The sequence below is a fragment of the Nansenia antarctica genome, assembly GCF_963989245.1.
Source record: "Nansenia antarctica genome assembly, chromosome: 1".
Taxonomy (NCBI): domain Eukaryota; kingdom Metazoa; phylum Chordata; class Actinopteri; order Argentiniformes; family Microstomatidae; genus Nansenia; species Nansenia antarctica.
In genome coordinates, this window is record NC_137674.1 from 50,024,002 (window position 1) to 50,049,001 (window position 25,000).

Here is a 25,000-nt window from a genome sequence, read left to right on the forward strand (position 1 = left end):
TACCTGACTGTTCCCTCTCTTCCTGATGTCTGTACCTGACTGTTCCCTCTCTTCCTGATGTCTGTACCTGACTGTTCCCTCTCTTCCTGATGTCTGTACCTGACTGTTCCCTCTCTTCCTGATGTCCTTCAGGGAAGATAAAAATTCAAGATATCCTGGCCTGCAGCTTCCTGGATGACCTACTGGAGGTGAGGTTGTCCGTTTCAAGTTCCAGTGCATTGATGTGTTTCACTTCATGTCATTGACTAGGCTGGAAGTAGAGGATTTCTGTCAAGAGAAGACCTGCTTGGTGTCTTTGTGTGCTCATTTTTTTGTCTTTCTCCCCTCAGTTGAGAGATGAGGAACTGTCCAAGGAGAGCCAGGAGTCCAACTGGTTCTCAGCCCCTTCTGCTCTGAGGGTCTATGGTAAGCACAGCGTGTTTACAGCAGGTGTACAGCAGGACCTCTCTCTCACAATAGCTTGTCCTGGAACTGGTGTGTGTGTGTGTGTGATGATGTCTCACCGTGTGTCTCCTGTGTGTCTGCGGGGCCAGGTCAGTACCTGAACCTGGACAAGGACCACAACGGGATGTTGAGTAAGGAGGAGCTGTCTCGCTACGGCACCGGCACGCTGACCGGCGTCTTCCTCGACCGCGTCTACCAGGAGTGCCTCACCTACGACGGAGAGATGGTAACTAACCGCCCCCGACTAAACTACCAACGACTAACTACCACCAACACCCCTGTCTGTTGATGTCATGCTGTTAACTGGTGGTAGAGAGATGGTAACTAATGACCCACAACAACCCAGTCGGGTCACTGGTCACACGGCCAATGCCCTGTCCTCCCTAGAGCTCCTAGTGTTCTGACCCGTCTGGGTTGTAAAAAAAACAGCTTTCCTCACAGGTTTTGTACATGGAGGTCTTAGCTTGTCGCTCGCATTTTTGAATCCATGAACGCAGTAAATGTTGAACATGCTAAGGAGACGCCCTCTCTCCCCCTCCCTCCCTCCCAGGACTATAAGACCTACCTGGACTTTGTGCTAGCCCTGGAGAACAGGAAGGAGCCCGCTGCACTGCAGTACATCTTCAAGCTGCTGGACATGGAGAACAAAGGCTACCTCAACGTCTTCGCCCTCAACTATTTCTTCAGGGTGAGGAGAGAGACGACATCTCTGGATACAACTCTCTCTCTCTCTGTCTCTCTCTGTCTGTCTCTCTCTCTCTGTCTGTCTCTCTCTCTCTCTCTGTCTCTCTGTCTGCCTGTCTGTCTGTCTGTCTCTCTCAGAACTCATTCTCTCTGTCTCCCCACCTCTCCCAGGCCATCCAGGAACTGATGAAGATTCACGGCCAGGAGCCTGTGTCCTTCCAGGACGTCAAGGTGAACACACCCGTCACCTGTTATTTACCCAGGAGGCATCACGACCACCATAGGCATAGGGGTTGTCATGACAACCATAGACATAAGAGTTGGCATGATGACCGTAGTCATAGGAGTTGTCATGACAACCATAGACATAAGAGTTGGCATGATGACCATAGTCATAGGAGTTGGCGAAAGCACAACTGGGGGTGGTGGGGTTGGAGGGTGTTAAGGCAACCTTTTGGAGTTGCAGACCTCCACTACATTCTCTTTCATACTGTTAGAGGATGAGAGCTGTCATTGTGATACCCTGTCTCCCCAAAATCTAGACTGTGGTGTAATAAAACTAAGAGCACTTGTCCCCTCAGGATGAGATCTTTGACATGGTGAAGCCCAGGGACCCCTACAAGATCACCCTGCAGGACCTGGTGAGCAGCAGCCAGGGAGACACCGTCTCCAGCATCCTCATCGACCTCAACGGCTTCTGGACCTACGAGAACAGGGAGGTGCTGGTCCCCAACGACGACAGCAACACAGCTGACCTGGACGACACATGATGCAGAACACTGCAGCCAATCAGACTTTGGGTGGGGGGGGGGGGGGGTTGTTCTGACGCTGTTCTCTATGTTACCACAGAGACGGAATTATCTTCTTTTTGGGTGGTGTTGGGGGAAAAAAGCTGCTTCTCAATACAACACAGTACAGTTACATGTTTATTAATGTACAGTATAAATGAAATGTCGAATGATACAAAAAATAGAGTCAAAAGAAATCCCCAATTTTGTTATCAAAAATGTTTTTCACCAATAAACTTGAAAACATTTTCCTTATGTTAGCCTTCTGGTTTGTGTTTAATGGGATGTGGACACAGTGGTATGAATCACAGTTGAGAGAGAAGAGACATGTTTTCTGTCATAATGACATCATCTACCATGACAAAGTATGGTCTTTATTCTCCTGCAGAGCGGTCGCTAGCAGCTACTCTAGTTTACTATGGCCACAGTAGGGTTGAACAGCAGCTTTCCTTCTGGTTGCTGGACATGGTAGCTTTCACCTTAGCATAGCATCTCTTTCTAGCTGTGGACACTGGTATAACAGCTAAGAGGAAAAGTGGGGTAAAGTGTTAGCATATGTTGCTAATGCAATCTGATGAAGGTTTTGGACAGTCACAGTCTCACGGGTTGGCATAAATAGATACGGTCAGGGTACTGCCTCATGTTGACAGTTGGTCTGAAAAGATACCCTGTGTTACATGTGTTACATGTATCATATATATATATATAGTACATAGTACATATATATAATATAGATTGTGATGTTTACGACAGCCTACATGTAACAAGTAATTTCCACCTGAAATAAAGTCAAGCACCATTTTCACAAAAGGACACTTTTTTTTCTCTACATTGTCAGACGCTACATCAGAAAAAAAGAAACCCTTGGGAATTTCAGCATCAGATACATTCTTCATCAGTGTGCTCATTTTACTGTCGATGGGGAGAGACTTTCAGTATCAAACGTGTGTTTGGTACCATTCCTCATTCCATTCCATGCGTTACAATGAGCCTCTCCTCCAATTTGTACCTCCACCAGCCTGCACGCATATATAGTACCTACAGTACAAGCAGACCACAGCAACTAGTCCCCTTTTCTCCTCCTGACTTACTAACGCAGCAGCACAATCGATTACCGTACAAAAATAAGAATATCATCGCTACACGACTGCAAAGAAAAGGGAAATGAGTGCATTATCAAAGGGGATAGAAATACAAGGCGTCCATGGAATGGGAATGGGGCCGGGGGGGGGACGTCTGTTTCAGGAAGGAATTGGGGCGGGGTTTCTGTTGGCGTCTGGCGTGGCGGTGCGAGGCTCTGGTTCCAGGTCGAAAGTCACATTGACGAAGGAGGCGGATCCCTCGGGCTGGTCTGTGGTCGGCGGCGGCTGGTTCTGAGGGTTCTCCTGGTGGTGCTGCTCCTCGTAGCGGCGCTCCGCCTCCTCAGACAGATGGTTCTCTTCTTCCTCTTCTTCCTCCTGGGGGACACGTGGATGACATCACACGGGATCAGGAATAAAGACCTAACTCTGCTATATTCACTCAGGAATAAAGACCTAACTGCTATATTCACTCAGGAATAAAGACCTAACTAACTCTGCTACGTTCACTCAGGAATAAAGACCTAACTGCTATATTCACTCAGGAATAAAGACCTAACTCTGCTATATTCACTCAGGAATAAAGACCTAACTCTGCTACTCAGGAATAGTGGTAATCGTGGTAATAATGACAACAAAGGTATGGTTCAGTGACTCTGGTCTCCTGGTCCAGCAGAGCTGCAGTGGTTCCAGGTTCCTGTCCCTCTCATGCAATCACACTGACTGAACTCGTCAACTGATCTTCAGAACCTTGATCAGCTGAATCAGGTGGGTCAGTGCTGAGCTGGGACAAACACATGCAGTACTGCAGCTCTCTAGGACCAGGAGTGAGGAGCACTGGTGTAATGCAGGGTTTTTCCTGCATAGGAATGGAATGGAATGGACTTTATTTGTCATTGCTACAGTACAGGTACCAAACAACGAAATTTAGGAGGGGTGGCTCCCCTGGTGTTAGGAAAGGGAAAAAAAAAAAAACATTTTAGAAAAAGCACAAAATCACAAGGTAAGGTAAGGAGCTGGTTTACATAAATAAAGGCTATGTACACAATCCACTGTACTATACTGCACAGATAGTCAACTAGGGTTGTCATATTGCACAAAAGTATTTTTTCACGTTATTTTAAAGTGTCACAGTTTGCAGGCTTGAAATGTACATGTTTGTGCCTCAGCACTAGCTGCCATACAATCCGTCCGGACTGTCCTGGGCCCAGAACTTAGGCCTTTGCTGTGTTCAGGGACTTGACGGCCCAGTGGTAGAAGCAGTTATAGAGAATAGAGAATTATCAGAATGCAAGAAATTAAGTGTTTGATGCTCGTTTAAGGACCCCCAGACAGCCCTGCTTCATGGGTCCCCCGATGTCAAACACCACTGGTACCACCTCCGCCTCATTTTGAGCCAGGAAAAACCCTGCTGGTGTAATGTAAAGTAACCCCCGAGCATTCCAAGAATCCACAACCTACGTAAACATGAAGAGTTTGTTCAACGAACGGAGAGGTTCCTCAAACACACCGTCACATGTTGTTCAGCTGTTGAGAGCTGACCTACTCCTCAAACTGGAGCTGTGTCATCCTGTAGTTGTTAACCTTACCTCCTTTCTCATCCTGTAGTATTCATCGATAGCGTACTGATACTTGGGGGTGGTTATGCCGAACAGCGAGGCCACCCTCTCTCCAAGATAGTCACAAACTGAAAGTGCAAAAACAGAAATAGTCCAGGATTTTAAAAATGAACACAGTATTCATGACATAACTTGGGAACTGAATCGGGAACATAACTCTAACTGGGAGAGACAATCGATATAGAAAGAATGTCATTATCATGGTAACATGGTTCTCCACAGTCCATGTCAGTGTATCTGAAATAATAATAATAATAATAATAATAATAATAATAATACATTAGACTAGACACTCAAAGACGCTTTACAAACTGAAAAGATAAAAGGACAATCTACTCTGTATACTGCAAGTATATCTAGATTTCGGGCGGAGAAGCGGCGAACAAGCAACGCCAGCGTCCTCTCTCGACCGGCATTTTTTGAAAAGTGAACACGAGTATGATCAATGTAATGTTAGCTAGCTACCTCTAAACATGGATTTTGCTAGGCATAAATTCATTAATTTGAGGTGGTAAACACAGTCTGGCTATCTTATCTGTCTGGTAATACACTGAATAGTCTATGAATATACTCTCTAGTCTATGAATATACTCTCTAGTCTATGACACTCAGAGACACATCACCTGATATGGTGGAGGTCGCCGCTCTCCACATGTGGAACCAGAAGTAAGGGCCCCAGGTCAGCTTGGACTGGAACACACACACACACACACACACACACACACACACACACACGACTATTAGCCAGAGGGACAAACCATAACCAAACAAAGTGGAGGCTGGTGGAGATGGTAATCAGAGGATGGGCATGGAACGAAACAAGGAATGGTAGAAAAGATATTCCTTATTCCGTTCCATGCAACACAAGGAGCCTGTCCTCTGAGCTCTACCTCCACCAGCCTGCCCTGAATCCAACACTATCCAGTCTCACTTCACACAACAACTACAGCAGAACGTTTTTCTCAATTAGGGTCAGTCAGACCGACCGACCAACCGTGTCAGTTGGCAGCAGATCCTTCTTCACGGGCTCTTCCTCCTCGTCCTCGTCTGTGCTGTACTCCTCCATGGTCTCTCCGCTGGCAAAGTAGATGGTTCTGCGGGGAACCTTGGCCTGCTTTGTCGCCTCCACATCTCCCAGCTCCACCATCTCAAACTCCTTCGTCATACTGGAGCTCTGCAGGGAAACAACAACATCAACATCATCTCTCCTCAACAACAACAACAACAACAACAAACCCCTCATTCTTTAGATATGTTTGTTTACAGCTGTTAATATGAATATGACTGACAGTTTGTATTATCAATTATTAGCACAAACTCGTGATATTAGCTACTGGGTTGTTGACATGTCACACATCAACTAGGCTATTCAAATAAAAAACAATTTGAACAGTTTTAGCTTAACATATTCCCCCTAACAGCACGGTTCACACACTCAGGGTGAGAACACACAGCAGCTTGGTAACTATAGCTAGCATAACTGAGCTAAGCTGTTAGGCTAGGGAAGTAGCTATAGCTAGCCAAGTGAGAAGACAGCAAACAAAAAGGAATGATCAATGCTGACTGGAAGAGTGACATTCATGAGGGTATTAAAGTATAACGATGACTCTTATAAAACCTTGTCGCCGTCGATAGCTTGTCCCAATGAAATGTTGACATTAGTGAGACACAGAGACAACTCTGCCATCACAGTTCTCTTGCCTGGCTCGTGACTTCCTTGTCACCTAGGAAGCGGACATCACGTGACGTATTCCAATATTATTTTACGGCCAGCATGACATCATTTTACACTATAATAATAATAATAATAATAATAATAATAATAATAATAATAATAATAATAATAATAATAATAATAATAATAATAATAACCTTTATTTGTATAGCACTTTTCCTGCAAACGTTGCAGCTCAAAGTGCTTTAACATATCTACACAGCATAAAAATAATAAAAGAACAATAGTAATCAATAAAACAAGAATAAACCATACAATCCAAGAGGCATAGAACAAAGATAAACAAAATAATTAAATAATATAAGAATTGCTATAACATTTAAGTAAATACATATAAAATATATACAATAATACAAATATATAGATTCATCAACTAGCATTAAAAGATACATTTAGAAAATAATACAGTAATTTGCTGTCATGGATTCATTTGAGCTTGTCAACCCCCATACTTTAAAAACAGTTGTTTCACAAATGAAATCCTCAACATGCTCACTTGATCCAATCCCAACATGGTTCTTCAAAAGTGTTTTTGACTGTTTAACTGACAATGTATTAGAAATTATGAACTGCTCTCTATCAACTGGCATCTTTCCCACTCCCCTAAAATCTGCCATTATAAAACCACTACTTAAGAAAGGAAAGCAAGATAATTATGTTCTCTGAAATTTCAGACCAATATCTAACCTATAATTTCTAAGTAAAATCTTTGAGAAAGTGATTTTCAGACAACTTACTGATTTTCTTAGCAAAAACGTTTTATTTGAGAAGTTTCAATCAGGTTTTCGTTCTAACCACAGTACTGAGACTGCATTAGTAAAGGTTGTAAACGATCTCAGACTTATCATAGATGCTGGTGGTGTATCAGTTCTTGTCTTGTTAGATTTTAGTGCTGCTTTTGATACAGTAGATCACACTATTCTAATACATCATTTCGAAAACTGTGTCGGTCTCACAGGACTTGTATTAGAGTGGTTTAAATCTTATCTAAATGGTAGGCATTTCTCTGTTGTCCTGGAAGACTCTGTTTCTGATCATGTTGACATCACATGTGGGGTCCCTCAGGGGTCTATTCTTGGTCCCTTGCTCTTCTCCCTGTACATGATCCCATTAGGTGGAATCATCAGAAAACATTGTGTAAATGTTCATAGTTATACTGATGATACTCAGCTGTACATATCAGTATTGCCTGATGATTCACATGCACTCAGCTCGCTGGAGAATTGTCTCCGAGATATAAAACTTTGGATGTCCAAAAATGTTCTACAACTAAATCAGGACAAAACTGAGATTTGCAGGAAAAGCGCTATACAAATAAAGTTGTTATTATTCGTATTATTATTTAAAGGCAATATAAAAAAAATAGAGTTAGGGTTAGGATTAGGGTTAACCCTAAAAATAATTGTCTGAGGTTGCATCTCTAATGTAAACTGGCAGTGCATTCTAGGCTGCATAAAATGAGAATGCAGCCTCACCAAATCTCTTCTTTTGTACAGAGAAAACCAGCGTCAGAAGACCTGAGAGCTCTATAGGGCTGATATGCTAGCAAAAGGTATTTCAGATATTCTGGTGCTGTGCCAGTGAGATCTTTATAAAGAAGCAGAATGCTTAATTAACATTCATTTGTTTTGTATAGTGCTTTTCTCAGTACTCCAGGGCACTCCAGGGCCCATGGAGAAAACGAGAATAGATAGATAAATGAAGTAAACAAAATGTATTTTAAAAACAATCAAAATTGTTTAAACGCAAGTTTACAAAGATTGGTTTTGAGGGACCGTTTGAAGCTGGATTCTTTGATGTTTGGGAGAGTGTTCCAAAGAGTGGGTGGCTGCAGTGGAGAAAGACCTTTATTTTATTTTTATTTTAAGTATTTACAAGTATTCAGTAAAACATTGGATTACCACTGTAATCCACTGTGATTACCACCCTTTACTAGGCTATTATTTATTTTGGCTAATGAAAACTTAATAATTTGTTCCCCTTGCTTGTTGGGCAATTGCTGATTGGTTGGCGTGGCTCGAGACTTGGGACGGTGTGTGACGTGAAACTGTCCCAGTCTGTAAGAGCCCACCAACGGTAACCAACGGCAACCAACGGTAAGGTCCAGTATGTATGGACGCGACTAACGGTAACCAACAGTAACCAACGGTAAGGTCGACATTGAAAAGTAATTCCAGTAAAACGGATCTATTAATTTGTAAATGTCAATAAGAAGATAACAATTATATTAATTTGTTACAAAAGTAATTCGGAAACTTCGAGATGTTAGAGAACTATATATTATATATTTTATGTTAATCATCGAATTTAATGTTAAGCTAGCAACAGTACATTAGCTAACTAATACCTCCCTATTTTCCTGCACAGACAACGACCGCGGGTGTCTAGCTGATACTGCCTGATGAAACACCTGCATATTATTTTTGATTAACATTTTTGTGTGTTATAACTTATAAGAATTATATTTCTAAATATTTAGTATATTTAACGATGAATTGAGAATCAAGGACCCCAATTGAAATAAGCCAGTGGCTTTCTTGGGTTTTTATCCTGTTAGTTGACCTTGTATGTAATATGTACTTTCATGTACCTACTTCTGCAAATCTTCTAATAAAGTTTTCAATCAATCAATCAATCAATTTGTATGGTTAAGACTTTGGTCGATATAGCCAGTCTGTATGAGCCCACAACGACTGCTCGATGAAACGCCTGCATATTGTTTGGATTAACAGGTGACAGAATAAACAGTGTTGCTGACTGGTAAACTGCTGTCCAACAGTTTAATTACACAACGCAAAGAGAAGTCTGTCATAAACTAGGCATGAATTGCGCAAAACATTGCAGAAAAAATCGCGCTCCCTCGGGCCCACTCTGGCCATCTTGCATTAGGGGCCCAGTGCAGACTTGTTACGCCATTGCCCTCAACCAGCTGGTACTAGGGCTCTATCCACAAACTGACCCCACAAAGTCCCAGAACAGAAACACAATTAGGCCCAACCAAATTATGAGAAAACAAAAAGACAATTACTTGACCCATTGGATAGAATCAACCAAAAAACCCGAATCAAACTGGAATGCTATCTGGCCCTAAACACAGAGAACTCAGAATGGCAGAATACCTGACCATGGTGACTGACCCAACACTAACAAAAGCTTTGACTACGTACAGACACAGATTTCCCTCAGATTGCACAGACCCACAAAGAATTGGAAAACAAATCAAACCTGGTTAACTCTCATACAGTATCTGCTTGGTGAAATACCACAATGTGACATCACAGCAGCAACATGTGTGAACTGTTCCCATAGTAAAAGGTCAACAAGTATAGAGCACAAACACAACTGGAAATACAACCCTGTAATAGTAACATTTTAAATGCCAATTGTGTGTGTGTGTGTGTGTGTGTGTGTACCTGAGGAGAAGGAAGGTCGCAGTTGCCAGGGGGGCGGAGCCCCACTTCCTTGGGTTCAAGAGGAAACCCAGCGGAAAATTGGACACTCATTCCGCTGGTTTTGGAGTCTGGTCTGATTGGCCAGACCTGAATGACCTCTGTGTCCGAGCCGGGGTGTCCCTGGAGTGGGTGCGGTCTGACTCTGAGACTGTTCGGGTCTCAGAGAACTGTATATCTGACCCTCTCACACAGGTCAGGGCAACAGCCTCCTTTGCTGGACAGAGCCACCAGCTAACATCTAGAGGGGCCAGACGGACTCTCATGGACCTTCATCAACATCAACAACAACACTGGACTGGTCTGAAACTCCAGGGAAAACTGGCATGTCTTCCCACAGCTGATCACTCTGTTTCCCATTCTTTTCTAAAAAACACTGCACTCGATGAGGACATTGTCATATTCACAACCAAGGCCAGATTACAAGTCCTTCCTACCAGACTCAACCTCTCTATTTGGTTTCCCTCCACTCAGGTTCCTCATTGCTTGCACCACACCACAGAACAGGTTACAGAAACACTATCACATATCTTGAATGGCTGTTATGTTTACAAAGGAATGTATATAGCACGTCATGACAGAATTGTGAGCCTAATAGTAAAGGACATATCACTCCACTTCCCAGTTACAGTGAAAATGTATACACATGCTTGTGTCAATGCATCCATGTTCAATTTCTGTAATGACCAATGTCACTTTTCACAGTTGTCTGCTAACACACCAGATGTTGTTGTTGTTAATGAAGAGTCCAGAGAGGTGTCTGTATTAGAGGTAGCATGCACCTTTGATATAAGCCTAGAGGAAGCCTTCATGACTAAGGTCATGAAATACCAGCAGCTTGTAGACACCATCTCAGAGCTAGGCTATAGGTGTACGCTATTAGTCTTTATATTTGGCAGTCTTGGACATGTGCACAGATTGGTTGTCAGAGGACTACGTCTACTGGGAATGTCCAAGGGAGAAGCAAAAAGGCTCAGCAAGTATTGCTCTGTCTCTGCGATTATTGGCAGCCGCCAAATATGGCGGAGACGGTGTTACTTGTACCCGTGAGTCTTGTCCTGTTGTATGTGAAAGACATTGTCCATGTCTGTTTGTGAATGCATCCCATCTGTGCCTTCAGTATTTGTGTCCCTGTATACTTGTTTCTATGTGGACAGAAATAAATGATTAAAATGTGTGTGTGTGTGTGTGTGTGTGTGTGTGTGTGTGTGTGTGTGTGTGTGTGTGTGTGTGTGTGTGTGTGTGTGTTTGTGTGTGTGGACAACAACAAGCTAACAGCACTGGCTACAAACTTGTCCCTCATGATCTTGTTTGACGTGTTGGTTCTATCTGGCCACCCCAGGTCCCTGAATTATTTTAATGAAATAAAAAAGCAAACTGTTTAGGCTTTTAGATTTTTATACTCGAGTTGAAAATAAGATTATTTTAACATTGTGTAACACCACACCATAATAATCTTAACCATTAACTATTAATCATTTGTATAGTTCTGAATACATAATTGGGTGTGATGAACAAAAAACAAAGGGAACATTTAAGAGAACGAAGCAATTGTAACAGTTGTATTTATATTGTCATTATTGTATTTATTTATTTATTGTTTATTTTGCAGGGACGATGTACATCAAAGAATGCACCAGAGTTAGCCAAGGAGGCTCGTTTTCATCCGTAGTCCCTGAACAGTTTATGAGACACATGGATAAATGTGGCGACTAGTGTCTCTTGCTGCGAAAACTAAGGACAAGTTCGGACTCATTTTCAGGCTTTATGGGCGAGTTTTGAGTGCCCATTGAGCTGGAATTTGTTTGCAAAATCTGGCAACTCTCCGTGCTTCAACTGCAATGAAATGTCTCCCCCGTGTGTATTCTTGAGGTATGGCGAAAATAACAGCGCTTTGGGCTAAACCATCGCACGAACGGGTTCGATAGCGCTACATCTACATTTGTAATTTTTCATAATTTCGATTGAACTATCAGTATTCAAATCGTAAATCTATGTACATATTGAAATGTGTGTATATATGCAGAGGAAACGTGCGATACGACAGATTATTTGAAAGAAGTAGATGTTGCGGTGTATTGTTTTCATCCCCACGAGGTGTCCGAAGTGGAGTCGTCCGATAGTATTGAAGGAGAGGCTGGTCGACGAGGTTTGTTTTCACAGAGACCGAGTAGCGGAACCGAGCTGTGCTTCTCCCACCAGTTATACAACGGTTACATTTACACCTTCACTCCGCGGTAGTAAGGAACTGTTTCGTGGCTTGGCGCCATGGCTCTGTGCGGGGGTGTCGGGGCCATGGCTTTACCTAGCGAGCTTATTGTTCACATATTCTCCTTTCTATCCGACCGGGAGAAGCTGCGGGCCTCGGCCGTGTGTGGCCGCTGGAGGGAGTGTCTGTTCTACCCGACGCTGTGGACGGACCTCAGGCTGCGCGTCGGCGGCGGCTCCAACGGGGGCGGCTCGGGCTCGGAGGAGACCCCCAGGTTAGAGTTCCTCATGAGGAAGTTCGGCTCGTTCGTACGAGAGCTCCAGCTGGAGTTTGCCCCCGTGGAGGGCTACCTCAGCCCGCTGCAGGGTGTGGACGGAGGCAGGATGGAGGCGGACGCTCCGCAGTTCTCTGGCCGCTGGAGAGACGCGCTGACGACCTATCTGGACCAGGTGCTGTGTGTGCTCGGGAGCATCCGCAATAACAGGTAGCTGCTATGTCTATGTCTGTCGTACCCATTACAAGTGCGTCAGAGGCTCGACACTACAAGCTGAGTACAGGTTTTGTCGGGTGATGCTGCGTAGCTCGGAAGCGAGCTCGTCGGAGCTAGTAGGAGCTAGCCAGCTAAAAACAAAACCCATGTCATTACGTAATCGGGTCATGTCTTTTCTCTACGGAGGTCTGCGATGCATCTCGTTTGATTGGCGTGTGTTATTTCACTCTATTATTGGACAATACTCTTGCTACACAGGGAATTAGATGGCCCCTGGGAAAACGAAATGTGATGTTTTTCTGGTGGTATGCTGGCTCTGATTGTTGCAAGGAAACGTCTGACTGTAACAACAACGCAGCGTTGTCGTGCTGCCCGGAGAGTCCGGGACAGCTGAGATCAGCACTGACATTGAAATCACACTCACGTGTGTAACGTTGCCTTGTTCACCCCCCCCCACACACCCCTCCGTCATGTAATGTAATGTCAACGCATGCGTGTCCTGAATAGTGTCAGTCGCACTTTATATCTCACTGTATTCCCAGCTCGGTTACACAAGCTTCAAGCTCTGGCTCATCTCTCTGTTGAGACATGAAGAGAGAGAGAGAGAGAGATCTAGAGATGGTACGAGGAAAGCCAAGATTGTGGCGGTACTGTATGAGGAAAGCCAGGATTGTGGTGGTTAGTGTTGGCCACACACAGTGAGGTCGAAAGCTGCTGATAGTGCCTCAGAGAGGCCTTCTAGCAACACGAGTGAGGACTGTTTGTCATGCATACAAGGTTTGTGCTGGGCGGCAGGGTTTGTTGCTGAGGAGACAATTGGAACAGTCTGCCTGTGGGCTGGCTGCGCTGGTTCAGCTGATTGTGTCCTTTTACTAAAGCTCTGCTCCCCCCCCACGCCCCTCTCTCTCCCCCTCTCTCCTCTCCTAGAAACCTCTGGAAGCTCAACCTGTATGGAGACACTTGCATCCTGCAGGAAGAGGGCATCCTGGACACGACATGTCTCAGCCAGGTCGACCAAGGAGGGAAGAAGATCAAAGAGTGAGTGTTGTGTGTGTGTGTGTGTGTGTGTGTGTGTGTGTCCCAGAGTGCCACATAAGACTCCACACTGCCACCCAGCTTAGTGACCCAACCCTCTCGTGCTTATAAATAAACACATGATTGATTTAGCCCATTTCATTTATTGAATTGAGTGTTTGTGTGTCTCTCCCTCCCTCCCTCCCTCCCAGGATCCAGCAGCTGTTCCTGGAGGTCCTGTCCAACAGCAGGCAGATGAAGTGGCTGTCCTCTAGCTTCATGTTGGGGGTGGTGACCCCCTCCTCCCTGGCCTCCCTCTCCAACCCCAGCGCCGCCTCCCTGGAGCACCTCAGCCTGCTGGACAACCAGCTGCCTCCCCTGGTCCCCCCCAGCGAGCTGGAGCGCCTGCCCCACCTGCGCTCGCTCGCCCTCGACTTCACCGACCTCACCTCCGCCCTCTGCCGCCTGCTGGCCTCCCCCGAGCGCGCCCCGCTGCACCGCCTCTCCCTCCTGCTCAAGGGCGCCGCCCTGGAGGCGGAGCGGCTGGCGGGCACGGCCAGCGAGGAGGACTGGAAGGCGCTGGTGCGCCGCGGCGGCAACCTGCGCGTCTACGTGATGGCGCTGGACGTGTGCAGCCAGGACCTGCTGCGGGTGCTGAAGCCCAGCCTGCCCCTGGAGAGGATCCACCTGGACAGCTACTCGGCCCTGGTGACGGACGGCACCCTGGAGCTCATCTCCACGCAGTACCACAAGACGCTGCGCCACTTCCTGCTGATGCGCGACGACGCGGGCTTCCCCGACCTCAGCGTGAACCGCAACGAGGACCCGCTGGTGCTGCTGGCCTGGCGCTGCGTGCACCTCTCGGTCCTCATCATCCACGGTAAGCCGCTAACCCCCCTATCATCACATCACCTCCATTCACTATCAAAAGCTTATAATTGTATGGTCCACATGTGTGTAATAAGTGCATTCACCTTTTCTAGTCTTTTCAGTAAGAAAACATTAGTATTTTTTTCTTATTTTGTCTCTTTCAAAAAAAATTGTGCATGTGTGTAATAATTACAGTTAGGTTAGTTGGATACACTCCAGCATTCACTCATTCCTACACTTGAGATGAATGTCACTGCATGGAGTCTACAAGAGTTGTGTATGCTGGAGTGTATCCACTTAGGTTCACTCTTATATAGTCATTTAAATGCTCATCTGTCAGTCTTGTTCAGAAGTAGTAGATTTCATTACCGTACATTCATATCAGAAAAATCTGATTCTCAAAGGCATGTAGAGCCAAATAAAGCAAATACTTTCAGGGCTGCTTGGTGAATATTCGTATAGTTGCTTGGGTCTACCAGGATCCAGAAATGTAGCTGGACATTATTCTGGAGCTTTATAACCTCCATCTCCATTTCTCCAGGCTTGACACTGAACAGTTCAGCTATCTGCTCTCAGTGTTTCCGTTGGTTGCTGCCACATGGACTGTGGCATATGTGGTCTTCACTACCTGTCTACTTTCTCACCTGGTTCTTGCTCCTTCTCTATCCTCCTCTCCCTCTTTTGCTGTCAACCAAAAGGCAAACATAACAACCAGAGTATGTATAATTTAATAAGAGGTATAAATTGATCCATATCAATTCATAACATAATTTGAATTGAATATTGGGTTGCTGAAAAATAAATTGTATATCCATCTATAGAAAACAGACATTTTCAATGAGTGTCCATGTACTGTAAATATACCATTATGGTATTACCATGAAGCCCAATTCTAGCAGAATAAGAAAGATTGTATATCTACTTTAAGTAAAATAATAAAGTGCCTCCAGTTAGCTCTTTAGCTGGCATGTGTGCAGCAGACTAGCTCATCTCATCACCTCTGAGCTAGCTAGCTAGCTAGTTCTTTGACACTATTTACACCATGGAACTATAATCAGACACTAGTCACAATAATAACAACCTTTCTCTGTCAGAACACTCAGCAAGTATATTTGCTAACGTTTCAACTTGCTTACTTTCATCTGCAGACATCTCACCCGGCAAAAACTATTGTGTCTCGCGCGCGCACACTTGCACAAAAAGTATATATTCTCCAGCGCTGGTACAGCGCGAAGCGAAGTGTGGAGATAGGTCTGGCTATGCGAGACTACTGGCGGACTAATGTTACCAACGAGCTCATGGGCTTGCCACTCGCTGTATAAGCTACACTGCCTTGCTAACACCGAACTCTGCTTTAGCTCAGTAGTAGTAGTCTTCGCTACAACGTATCACGTGACGACGTGTTGACAGACGGTAGCAATTTGATTGACAGCTGATATAATTTTTTTGTGTTGGAGGGGGTGGGGACATCAGTAAGGGATTGACATTGGAAAAGATTTCCAGGGTGAATTTATTTGTTGTCGTTTTTTGGGGGAAGGCAGCATCTTTTTTACCGGTAGCTCGCGTGCGACGTGTTGGAGACCCGTCACCCGTGTTTTAAAGGGACCTTCATGGTAAATAGCGCTATTTTTAGAACTTGCCCTACGGGCGACTCAGGTGGTCTCTGCGGGCGACCAGGTGCCCGCGGGCACCGTGTTGGCTACCCCTGGGAGGGTGACGACTTCCATCCATCCATTTGACAATATTGAGTTGTAGAGACGGAGAGAGATGACTTAGTCCAGTGTTTCCTCCAGGAATTTTTACATTAGTGGCGGGGTGGTGAGTTTTCGCGCGCATAGCGCACGCGCATGAAACGCACGTTGGCGCTGAAAACAAAGACGTAATTTCACCAAAAAGGGGGGGTGGGAGGGAGGGTGGCAACATAAAAAAAAAAAAAATAGAGGTTAAGTCATTAAAGCCGAGCAGGTGATTTTATATAGAAGGTGATAAAATACCAAGATATCCTACAGCTGCAGCAGAACATGCGGAACGCGCATACAGCACTGGACATCGGTTACCATATAATATACATGTGACTGACAGATACGCCCAAGACACTGACACACACAGAAAGATCATTAGCTCATCGAATATGAAGTACACGAGAGATAATCAGCTCATCGAATATGAAGTACACGAGAGATCATCAGCTCATCGAATATGAAGTACACAAGAGTAGAGTACACATGGAACCGGGAACGCGCATACAGCACTGAACAACATCCGTAGAATATAAACTTACGAAGTAGGCCTACATGAGAGTACACGCACAAAACCGGCTAACGTTACTCACTAACTGTTTACACAAGTAAAATCACAGTGTGACAGATTCGGTAAACAACCAACAGCAAGGTAATGCATCAGCTGAGTTAAAGAAAACCAATTCTTACCTTTGATGACACCGACATGATCCCTGTTTACCCGTACCTCCGCCGTTCTGTTCGTGATGATTTTAGAGGCAATAGATTATTTTTGCATGGCGCATTTTGCCCTGTAATTAGACCATGCGACCACACCTTGTGTCTCTTATTGTCCAAATGTTCCCTGAATTTTAGCTGCATGTTTTTCCAGCATGTAAATCCGTTGTCAATTAAAATTCGACTCCCCTTCTTTCCCCCTACCAATACTGTGTCGTTTATGACATTTACCAACGTTTATGCTATGAATAGTTCGAAGCTAGCGTTAGGTGCGAGGCTGCTCGGTTAACCCATTAGCGGGAACATTATTTGTTTCACAAAATAGGCTGATTTAGTTGACCATGAACATCAGAGACTACATTACGAATGTTCATTAAAATACTCTATACTGAGCACTGGTATAAGAACATGAACCAGAGAACAGCAGTAAATGCAATAACCCACATTCGTCGCTGATGTTGCATTTTCGATTAGGATACGGGATTAAAGGCATCGGCGATGGGCGAAGAGAGAGAGAGGAGAGTGATTTCCTGAAATCCAAATGTCCCGCGAAATTCGGACCAATCACAAAACTGTTTTGCAAGCGCGTCGCCTCGCGCCGCGCGCCTGTTGAGAGCGATTCAGTCTCGATTGCAGTGCGAACACAAACGACGAGGTTAATTGCAACATTGTAACATATTGTAATTTACTACACCCTAAATCGTAACGAAATGTAGTTCTGGAAGCGGCCTAAATCTAGCTTCAATCTGCTTTTTTTCTGTTCTCCGGTCATAATAACTGAATGAATTAGTGGCGGAGAAAATTCATTCGCATATAGAGGAAACACTGTAGTCATTGACTGCATTGACGGGCAATAATGCTACTGCGATGTGTAGCAGGAGGAGTGTGTTGTCCTCAGTGCTACACTGTGTGTGATATGGAGCAGTGTGTTTATTTACCATGTTTAAACCCTGGTTGTAGCCCATCTAAACTCCTCAAAAAAAGTTCGGAAACGTTATTTCGGTCGATTATTCCTCCCCTTTAATAATACCAATTGGTATTGTATTTTATATCGTTGGAAAGCCTGATTAGTCACCTTTACAACGAGGTACAACTTGTAAGGATCATGCATTCGTGGAATGAGCAACACAGCTAAATGTGTGGGTAGCGGCCCAAAAATATTTGCCAAAATGCCCTATATTCTTCTGTTGGTATTCACTCTCGTTTTGAGTTGCTTGGTGGATTGGATGATTGCACTCCCACAGTAATAAGGAAAAAACAACACGTATTGGCAATTTTTACACTTAATTAATTTTACACTGTCAGGGACCTCAGTAGCGTGTGGAAGATCCATACACAGTCACAACAGCTTGCCACCTCCTCCTCATGCTGGTCATTCCTCAACCAGGATTTGCCGCAAGTCAGCCAACATGGTTGCGTTGGTCACTCTGGCACGTACAGCACGCCCAAGCTGATCCCACAAGTGTTCAATTGGGTTGAGGTCTGGACTCACGGCAGGCCATTCCATCCTCTCCACTCCCAAATTCTGGAGGTACTCTGTGATGATCCTGGCTCTGTGGGGGCGAGCGTTGTCATCCTGGAGGATGGAGTTAGGTCCCAGATTCTGTAGATATGGGATCGCCACTGGCCCCAGAATATCATTCCTGTCAATTAGGTGCCAGTCACACACCTGTGACTGACATACACCTGCCAGCACTTGAAGCTCAAAACGAGAGTGAATACCAACAGAAGAATATTGCAGGGGATTTTGGGCCGCTACCCACACGTTTAGCTGTGTAACTCATTCCACGAATGCATGATCCTTACAAGTTGTACCTCGTTGTAAAGGTGACTAATCAGGCTTTCCAACGATATAAAATACAATACCAATTGGTATTATTAAAGGGGAGGAAGAATCGACTGAAATAACATTTCCAAACTTTTTTTGAGGGGTTTATATCATATAACCTGCTAGTTTAACCCTGGTCATCTATATCATATCCTCTAGTTTAACCCTGGTTATCTATATCATATCCTCTAGTTTAACTCTGGTTGTCTATATCATATCCTAGTTTAACCCTGGTTATCTAGATCATATCCTAGTTTAACCCTGGTTATCTATATCATATCCTCTAGTTTAACCCTGGTTATCTATATCATACCTGCTAGTTTAACCCTGGTTGTCCCCCCCCCCCCCCAGGCTACACGGTGTGGTCACACAACCTGGTGGCCATCTCTCGCCTGCGGGGCTCCAGCCTCAAGGTCCTGGCCGTGTCGGAGGAGAGCATCGACTTCGACCCGGACCAAGCGTCAGTGTTCACGGAGGGCGACCCGGTCCACAACCTGGTGAAGGAGGTGTCCCTGGGGCTGGGTCGCGTCTGGCATCCCTCCCTGGACGCCAGCCTGGTCCTCAGCGAGCCCACCCAGCACTTCCACAGGGAGATGCAGGGCTTCAGTCTGGGCATGTAGGGAGGGGGGGCTCGCTGGCCCTGATCCACCAGGCCGGTCTGCACATGCTCAGCACTGCCCCCCCCCCCCACGATGATCTCACACCATTAAGGATCCTATCTCATTTACACATACCCTTTTTTGTTTCTGTTTTTGTTTATTATTTTCTATTCCCTAGTAGAGTGAACTAACCCCTTTCTATGTGCTGTGTTTAACCAGTATTAGCTCTATTGTTATATCGACCTATATATATCCTGCTTATAAATAGGAGAGTATAGTCGGGTATTTGTTTAGTAGCTAACAGAGTGTTCGGTGGAGGGTGGGGGGCTTTTTATACACAGCTTAGTTTAGTCGTAAAAACAAGTTTTCTTTTCTTTCTTTTTTTTTTGCTTTGTGTATGTATGTATGTATGTCCGTCTGTCTGTCTGTTGATTTTCTTCTTTAGCGAGTGCTGAGTTTTCTGTAATCTAACCCATCAGTTAATCCACCTTGGCTTTTGCGACGACGAGATCCTGTGTAACTTGTTCACCTTTCTAAGGGAGACTAATCTCCTGTGGGCGGAGGGAGGGACAGTGATGTTGTTGGACTCTGTTAATCAGGCCCCCTTCAGCCCCAACCCCCATACCACCCCCCGCCCCCCTCCGCTCTGTGTAGTTTGTTGTTGTGTTTTGAAGATGATATTGTTGCTATAGAGATGATAATGTTGATCCTGCTGGTTCCTCACCTAGAGGTGGAGCCTCACACTCCCGCTGGTGGAGCTGAACGGCGAGTCTAAAGCTGTGTTCCGCTCCGTATGGCCGCAGTACCGTCGTAGGGGGCCGCTGTCGCGAGTCACACGCCCGCAGTTAGCTCTCCGAAACATCCTCTCTGTCTGTCTCAGGTAGGCTAAACATAACGACCAAGATGCTGGTGGTGATGATGATGAAGATGATGATGATGATGATGATGAGGATGTTTGAAACAATCAGCTAGTCTGTCGGGTTTAAATCAGTTTTTCTCTTTGAGTCACAGTTGCCTTGGAAACCCCCATGTTTTCCGTAGTCAAATCGTTCGCCATCAAACCCTGCCTGTCACGGGTTAACAAACCTAGTCGTACATTTGTTTTTTAAAAGATTACGGTGTTGTTGAAAAAGAGTTGAAGAATGGCAACAAAACAAAAAAAAGCAGCGACTCCCTTTGCACATAAAGTCTAGATCACAGTGTCGCTGTGTGGATGGAGTCCAGGCCTCGGCCTCTCACCTGCCGGGACAGCGGGGACGGAGGGAAGGACGGAGGGAGGGACGTGTCAGCTTGTTCCATAATCTCAGGATATTTGCACTTTCGGTACAGTACATGTTGTTTCCAGCAAAGGCTGTCTTCTGAAGCTGTCCACACAGGGCCGTGGAAGGCCACCGGGGGGGGGCTGCGGGGGGCCAGCGGGCCGCAGAAGGAAGGGTTAATACTGGATACACGGTGACGCACAGAGACACGCAGGGAAAACGCTCTTCCAACACAACGCACACTACAGATTGTTGGGTTTTATTCTTCTAGTCCTCCCTCCTCTCTTTTTCCCCCTCGATGAACTTTTTAAAAAAAGCATCCTTACCGTGCGTCAGTACAATACCTTTTTTCTTTTTAACAACGTCTTTTTCTGTTACGTGTTTCGCTGTTTTAGGCCCCTAGCGGAGGGAACCCAGAGGTCGACGGTCGCTCGGCGGTAGAATGTATAATGTGAAGCTAACAACCGTTTTAAACGTGTCAGCGCCTGCTAACCAGAACCCCCCCCACCCTACCCCTCCCTCTCTTATACACATGCATATCTCCCTCCTAATACTTGACTATTAGAGGCTCTAACGGATCCGTTACTCGCTGGAACGACCAAAACGTCGGCCGGGAAACACCGGACAGACACGACGCCGGTTCTGGCTTGTGGAAGAGAGGAGAAGTGTCTAGGACATCCGGGTTTCCAGGCAGCGAGCTAGCTAGCGGCCATCCCCAGGGTCACACCTGCCTCGGGACCAAGCGGTGTGCGTCTACTCAGCGCCCCCCCCACCGTTAATCTACGGCAGACACGGACCCCCACGCCTGCATGTTCAGCTTCCCCAGAGGAAAAACACAGGTGACTACTGCGGTTAATGCATGAGAAGCAAGAGATATATATATGGAGAGAGAGAGAGAGAGGAATACTATAAAAGAAATATGCATGTTAGCGAAAAAAGGGGTTCTGAAAGTGTTTATTTAAAAAAAATCCTGTGTCTATTTTAGTACCACACCAAAAAGGATCTAGAGTAGATTAGATGTATATTTTGGAGAGTTTAGACGACGGTGTTTATTGCTGAACAGAAGTTGGGATCCGACCTGCCCGGGGAGGGTAACTCTGCCAGTCAGTTGTCCAACGTTGTAAAGTAAAGAATCCTAAAGCTTCATTCATGCTGTGCCTAAACCCACAGGAGCTTTCATTTTGTGTGTGTGTGTGTGTGTGTGTGTGTGTGTGTGTGTGTGTGTGTGTGTTTCCAGTTCACCATTGTCTAGTAGTGCAGCATCAGACTACCTGTTACAGAGGCATAGCTCATTTTACGCATCAGTGTTTTGTTTTCTTTGTGTGTGTTTTTCCGTGTCTGTGAAAAACGTTTCAATAGTGCATCCATCATAGAAGGCGGTGTGTGTGTGTGCGTGCGTGTGTGTGTGTTTGAAGTGTGGCGTACCACTTTCTCACCAGTGAACAGGAAACAACCTTTCTCAGGGTTCCAGTCAGATAAGGAGGAAGAGTAGCAGGAGGAGGAGAAGTCCTATCGCTCAGGCCTCCACATATATATGGAAGTTAGGAGGAATATTTTTTTTCCCCCCAAACCAAGTCACTGGATTCAACCAAGTCACTGGATTTTAAAAACCTTGTGTCAGCGCGCCTGCGTCAGCTGCCAAAGATCACGGTGAAATAACCTTTTATGAAGTGCCCCTATGCTGGCCGAGGGCAGCGCCAATGGCTGACCAGCCAAGATGTACTACTACCATACTACTACACCTCTGCTGGTGTACTGCTAGTTTACTACTAGTCCACCACTAGTCCACTCCTAGTTTACTATTAGTCCACTACTAGTCCCCCCCTCTAGGTCCTCTACAGTGCCGATCAGCAGATTGCTATATCATATTGATGTGGTTCTTCCTGAGATGTTGAAACTCTTCTCTCCAGGCGTTGTTGTGTGATCGGATGAATCTGGCTGCGCAAGCGGAGCGACCACAGTGACGGCACTGTAGGTGACCTGGAGCGAGGGGGGCGCGCGTCCTCACAGGGGGGGGGGGGGGGGTGTCGGTTGGTCAGTTGGACCGTGTGTGGTCCACAGCTGTGCTGTGGTCGTGGTAAAAAACAAAGCTAGATCTCTCCCTCTTGTTACAATGCACCTGTTTCACTGTGAAGAGTGAATGTAATTTAAGGTTTAGAAATATAATCATGGTTGGTTTCTATCGGACCTGCGAGCTGCTACAACGACGCGTAGGAAACATTCCACTGGGGGAGGCGACAAACAGAACATGGCCAAATGTCTGCATGAAATACGATGACTTATTTTTTTACTCTTTTATTCTTTGTTTTCGGGGTTGGGGGGGGGGGGGGGGGTCAAAGGGGATCCGGTAGAGAGACGGCCGCTGGTCCGTGACTGAGCCAGAGCTTACCCAGCGATCCTTTCGCGCTGTGTGGAGTGGTATAGAGGCGGGTGTGTGGCAGCGGAGGCTGGTGGAGGTAGAGATCAGATGCCTCCCCAGGGCGTCCCTGCTGCCATGCCGAGACAGCGGAGAGGGCCTTACCTTGTGGCTCTGGAGGGAAAGACCAGCTGGTTCTTATTACTATTACAGCTGAGTTGGATCCCGTTTTTTTTTTTTCTTCCTTTTGACCAATATATTTCTTTTTATTTATTTCTGGAAACTTGATATGCATTCGCAATCCAACTCTCTCTGGTAGAAAAGGAGGAGGGTAGCTGTGGCCCAGCGAGCTGCTTGGAGCCCGTCTCAGAGAGCAGACGCTAGGGGAGGGTCGTTGACGTGACCACGGCCCATAGAGGCTCCTGGAGCTGGGGAAGCTACCCCCCCGCTGTGGACAAGACATGTTGGCCTTAAAAGAGAGAGAATGCTTAGAGTCAAAGAGACCTTCATAAGAGTGATGATTCTAGATGCTTCCATCCTGTCCTAGGTTTATTCCATGGTTACCAGCCTGAACCACTGTATGCGGAAGGTCACACTGTTGTGAAGGTCCAGAGTGGCGCTGGCTGGCCCACATCACAGTCTGATACTATGCAAGTGGAATGCATATAATCCACTGGCTCTTCTTTTCCGTTTTTTCCTTTTCTTTTCTATTTTTTTTTCTTTTTTCTGTCACTTATAAATGGAAATAACTTAACTTGCAACGATACTTGGCCTTATTATTATTATTATTATTATTATTATTATTATTATTATGGTTATTATTGTTTTAAGATCTAGATTCTTCGGAAGCCACCTCAGTTTCTGCGGCGACCGTGGGGACAGACATGGTCTCTGTGAGACTGGCCTGCAGGCCCCAGTTTTAAGTGGTACGAATGTTGTGCATTTGTTTAAAATCAGGACAGTTTGCAATAAAAGAAGTCATACTAGTAGTGGCCACACGGGGCACCAGCAGTGCTGACACCTAGGCTGCGTCCTTAGAAACTTCGGGGAAGAAATAACGTTAAAAACTCAACCGTGCATATTTGTATATTTATCAGTACATATACTCTTATGCAACATTATGTCCAGGTTCTATTTATGAACACGATGAAAAAAATAAAAGTTTGTAAGCGTTGTTGTTTTGCAAAAATGGTTTTACCATCTTAAATGTTTAATATATGGACAGGGTGTGTTCTGTCTATTTGTCTCTAGTGAGCACATAGCATTGGATTTTATATGTACATCTGCAAATGGGGAAATCCACTGGCGCAGGTATGAAGAGGCCAGCTATGTGGGGAGATTTTAACGATTAGAAAAGTGATCTGAGATTCCAAGTTCAAGGAAAAACCTTTGAAAAACCTGACTGACAGATATTGGGTAAACCAGCCGAATGTTGATCTGAATCAATGTTGAATGAATGCTTCTTCTTTTAATCAGTGAATAAAAGCATTAAAAAGCCAAGCGAGGTCTCCCTGGTTTTATTGCGTTCGTTAATACGTCAGTCACCTTGGTCTGTAGTTGTGCTATGACTCAACTCATCTCTGAATGCTGGTTAATGATTATTTTTATTTTTTTTAAGCTTTAGCACTAATATGATGCAACTTTTCACCTTTTCTAACACCTGGGAACTATAACTGACAATAATTAACTGTTCCCTCATACCCATAACATGTCTGGTAAGTACTCTGCCCAGTCTACCTCAAACACGTCACTGAAGAATGAGCTGGTCTTGTTCTGTGCCCCATTTCTGCCTTTCGTTTTTTGTGTATCTTTTTATTGTTTGTTGACCTGCTTCTCTTTTCTTTTCCAGTGTCCTTGAGTTTGAGAGGCGCTTTTAAATACAATCTATTATTATTATTATTTCTCCCCCCTTGTCCTTAAGTGTGCACTTGTACACTTCCCCTGGCTGCATGGAGTGTCTAGTCTAGTAGAGCTACATCATATAGAATCTAGTCCAGTAGAGAGCTACATCATATAGAATCTAGTCCAGCAGAGAGCTATGTTGTATTGACGTAACTCCTGAGATATTCAACACTTGTCTAGGCGTTGTAAGATCTGCTATTCTGCAAGGCGCAACTGTTC

The 25,000-nt window shown here is 45.2% G+C and overlaps 3 protein-coding genes across 3 annotated transcripts in view; 2 read left to right on the top strand and 1 right to left on the bottom strand.

Moving 5' to 3' along the window:
- Positions 1-1,908, top strand: part of ppp2r3c (protein phosphatase 2, regulatory subunit B'', gamma) — a gene marked incomplete at its 5' end in the record, with an annotated part of 3,076 nt that extends 1,168 nt beyond the window's left edge. Inside the window, 6 exons of the mRNA XM_080523763.1 lie at positions 133-188; positions 330-405; positions 534-670; positions 995-1,132; positions 1,300-1,359; positions 1,710-1,908. Of these exons, the coding sequence (XP_080379889.1) occupies positions 133-188; positions 330-405; positions 534-670; positions 995-1,132; positions 1,300-1,359; positions 1,710-1,898 (656 nt within the window). The 3' untranslated portion in view covers positions 1,899-1,908. The remainder of the gene's footprint in view (positions 1-132; positions 189-329; positions 406-533; positions 671-994; positions 1,133-1,299; positions 1,360-1,709) is intronic.
- Positions 1,909-2,041: 133 nt separating this feature from the next.
- fam177a1 (family with sequence similarity 177 member A1) lies at positions 2,042-6,325 on the bottom strand. Its single transcript, XM_080532638.1, has 5 exons — positions 6,233-6,325; positions 5,609-5,788; positions 5,238-5,304; positions 4,585-4,682; positions 2,042-3,373 (listed from the first exon to the last, which is right to left on the bottom strand). The coding sequence occupies exons 1-5, from the start codon at positions 6,299-6,301 to the stop codon at positions 3,158-3,160; spliced, it is 630 nt and encodes a 209-aa protein (XP_080388764.1). The 5' UTR covers positions 6,302-6,325; the 3' UTR covers positions 2,042-3,157.
- Positions 6,326-12,066: 5,741 nt separating this feature from the next.
- fbxo33 (F-box protein 33) lies at positions 12,067-19,285 on the top strand (the record flags this gene model as incomplete). Its single annotated transcript, XM_080536921.1, has 4 exons — positions 12,067-12,491; positions 13,425-13,535; positions 13,724-14,391; positions 19,017-19,285. The coding sequence occupies 4 exons, from the start codon at positions 12,067-12,069 to the stop codon at positions 19,283-19,285; spliced, it is 1,473 nt and encodes a 490-aa protein (XP_080393047.1).
- Positions 19,286-25,000: the final 5,715 nt, after the last annotated feature.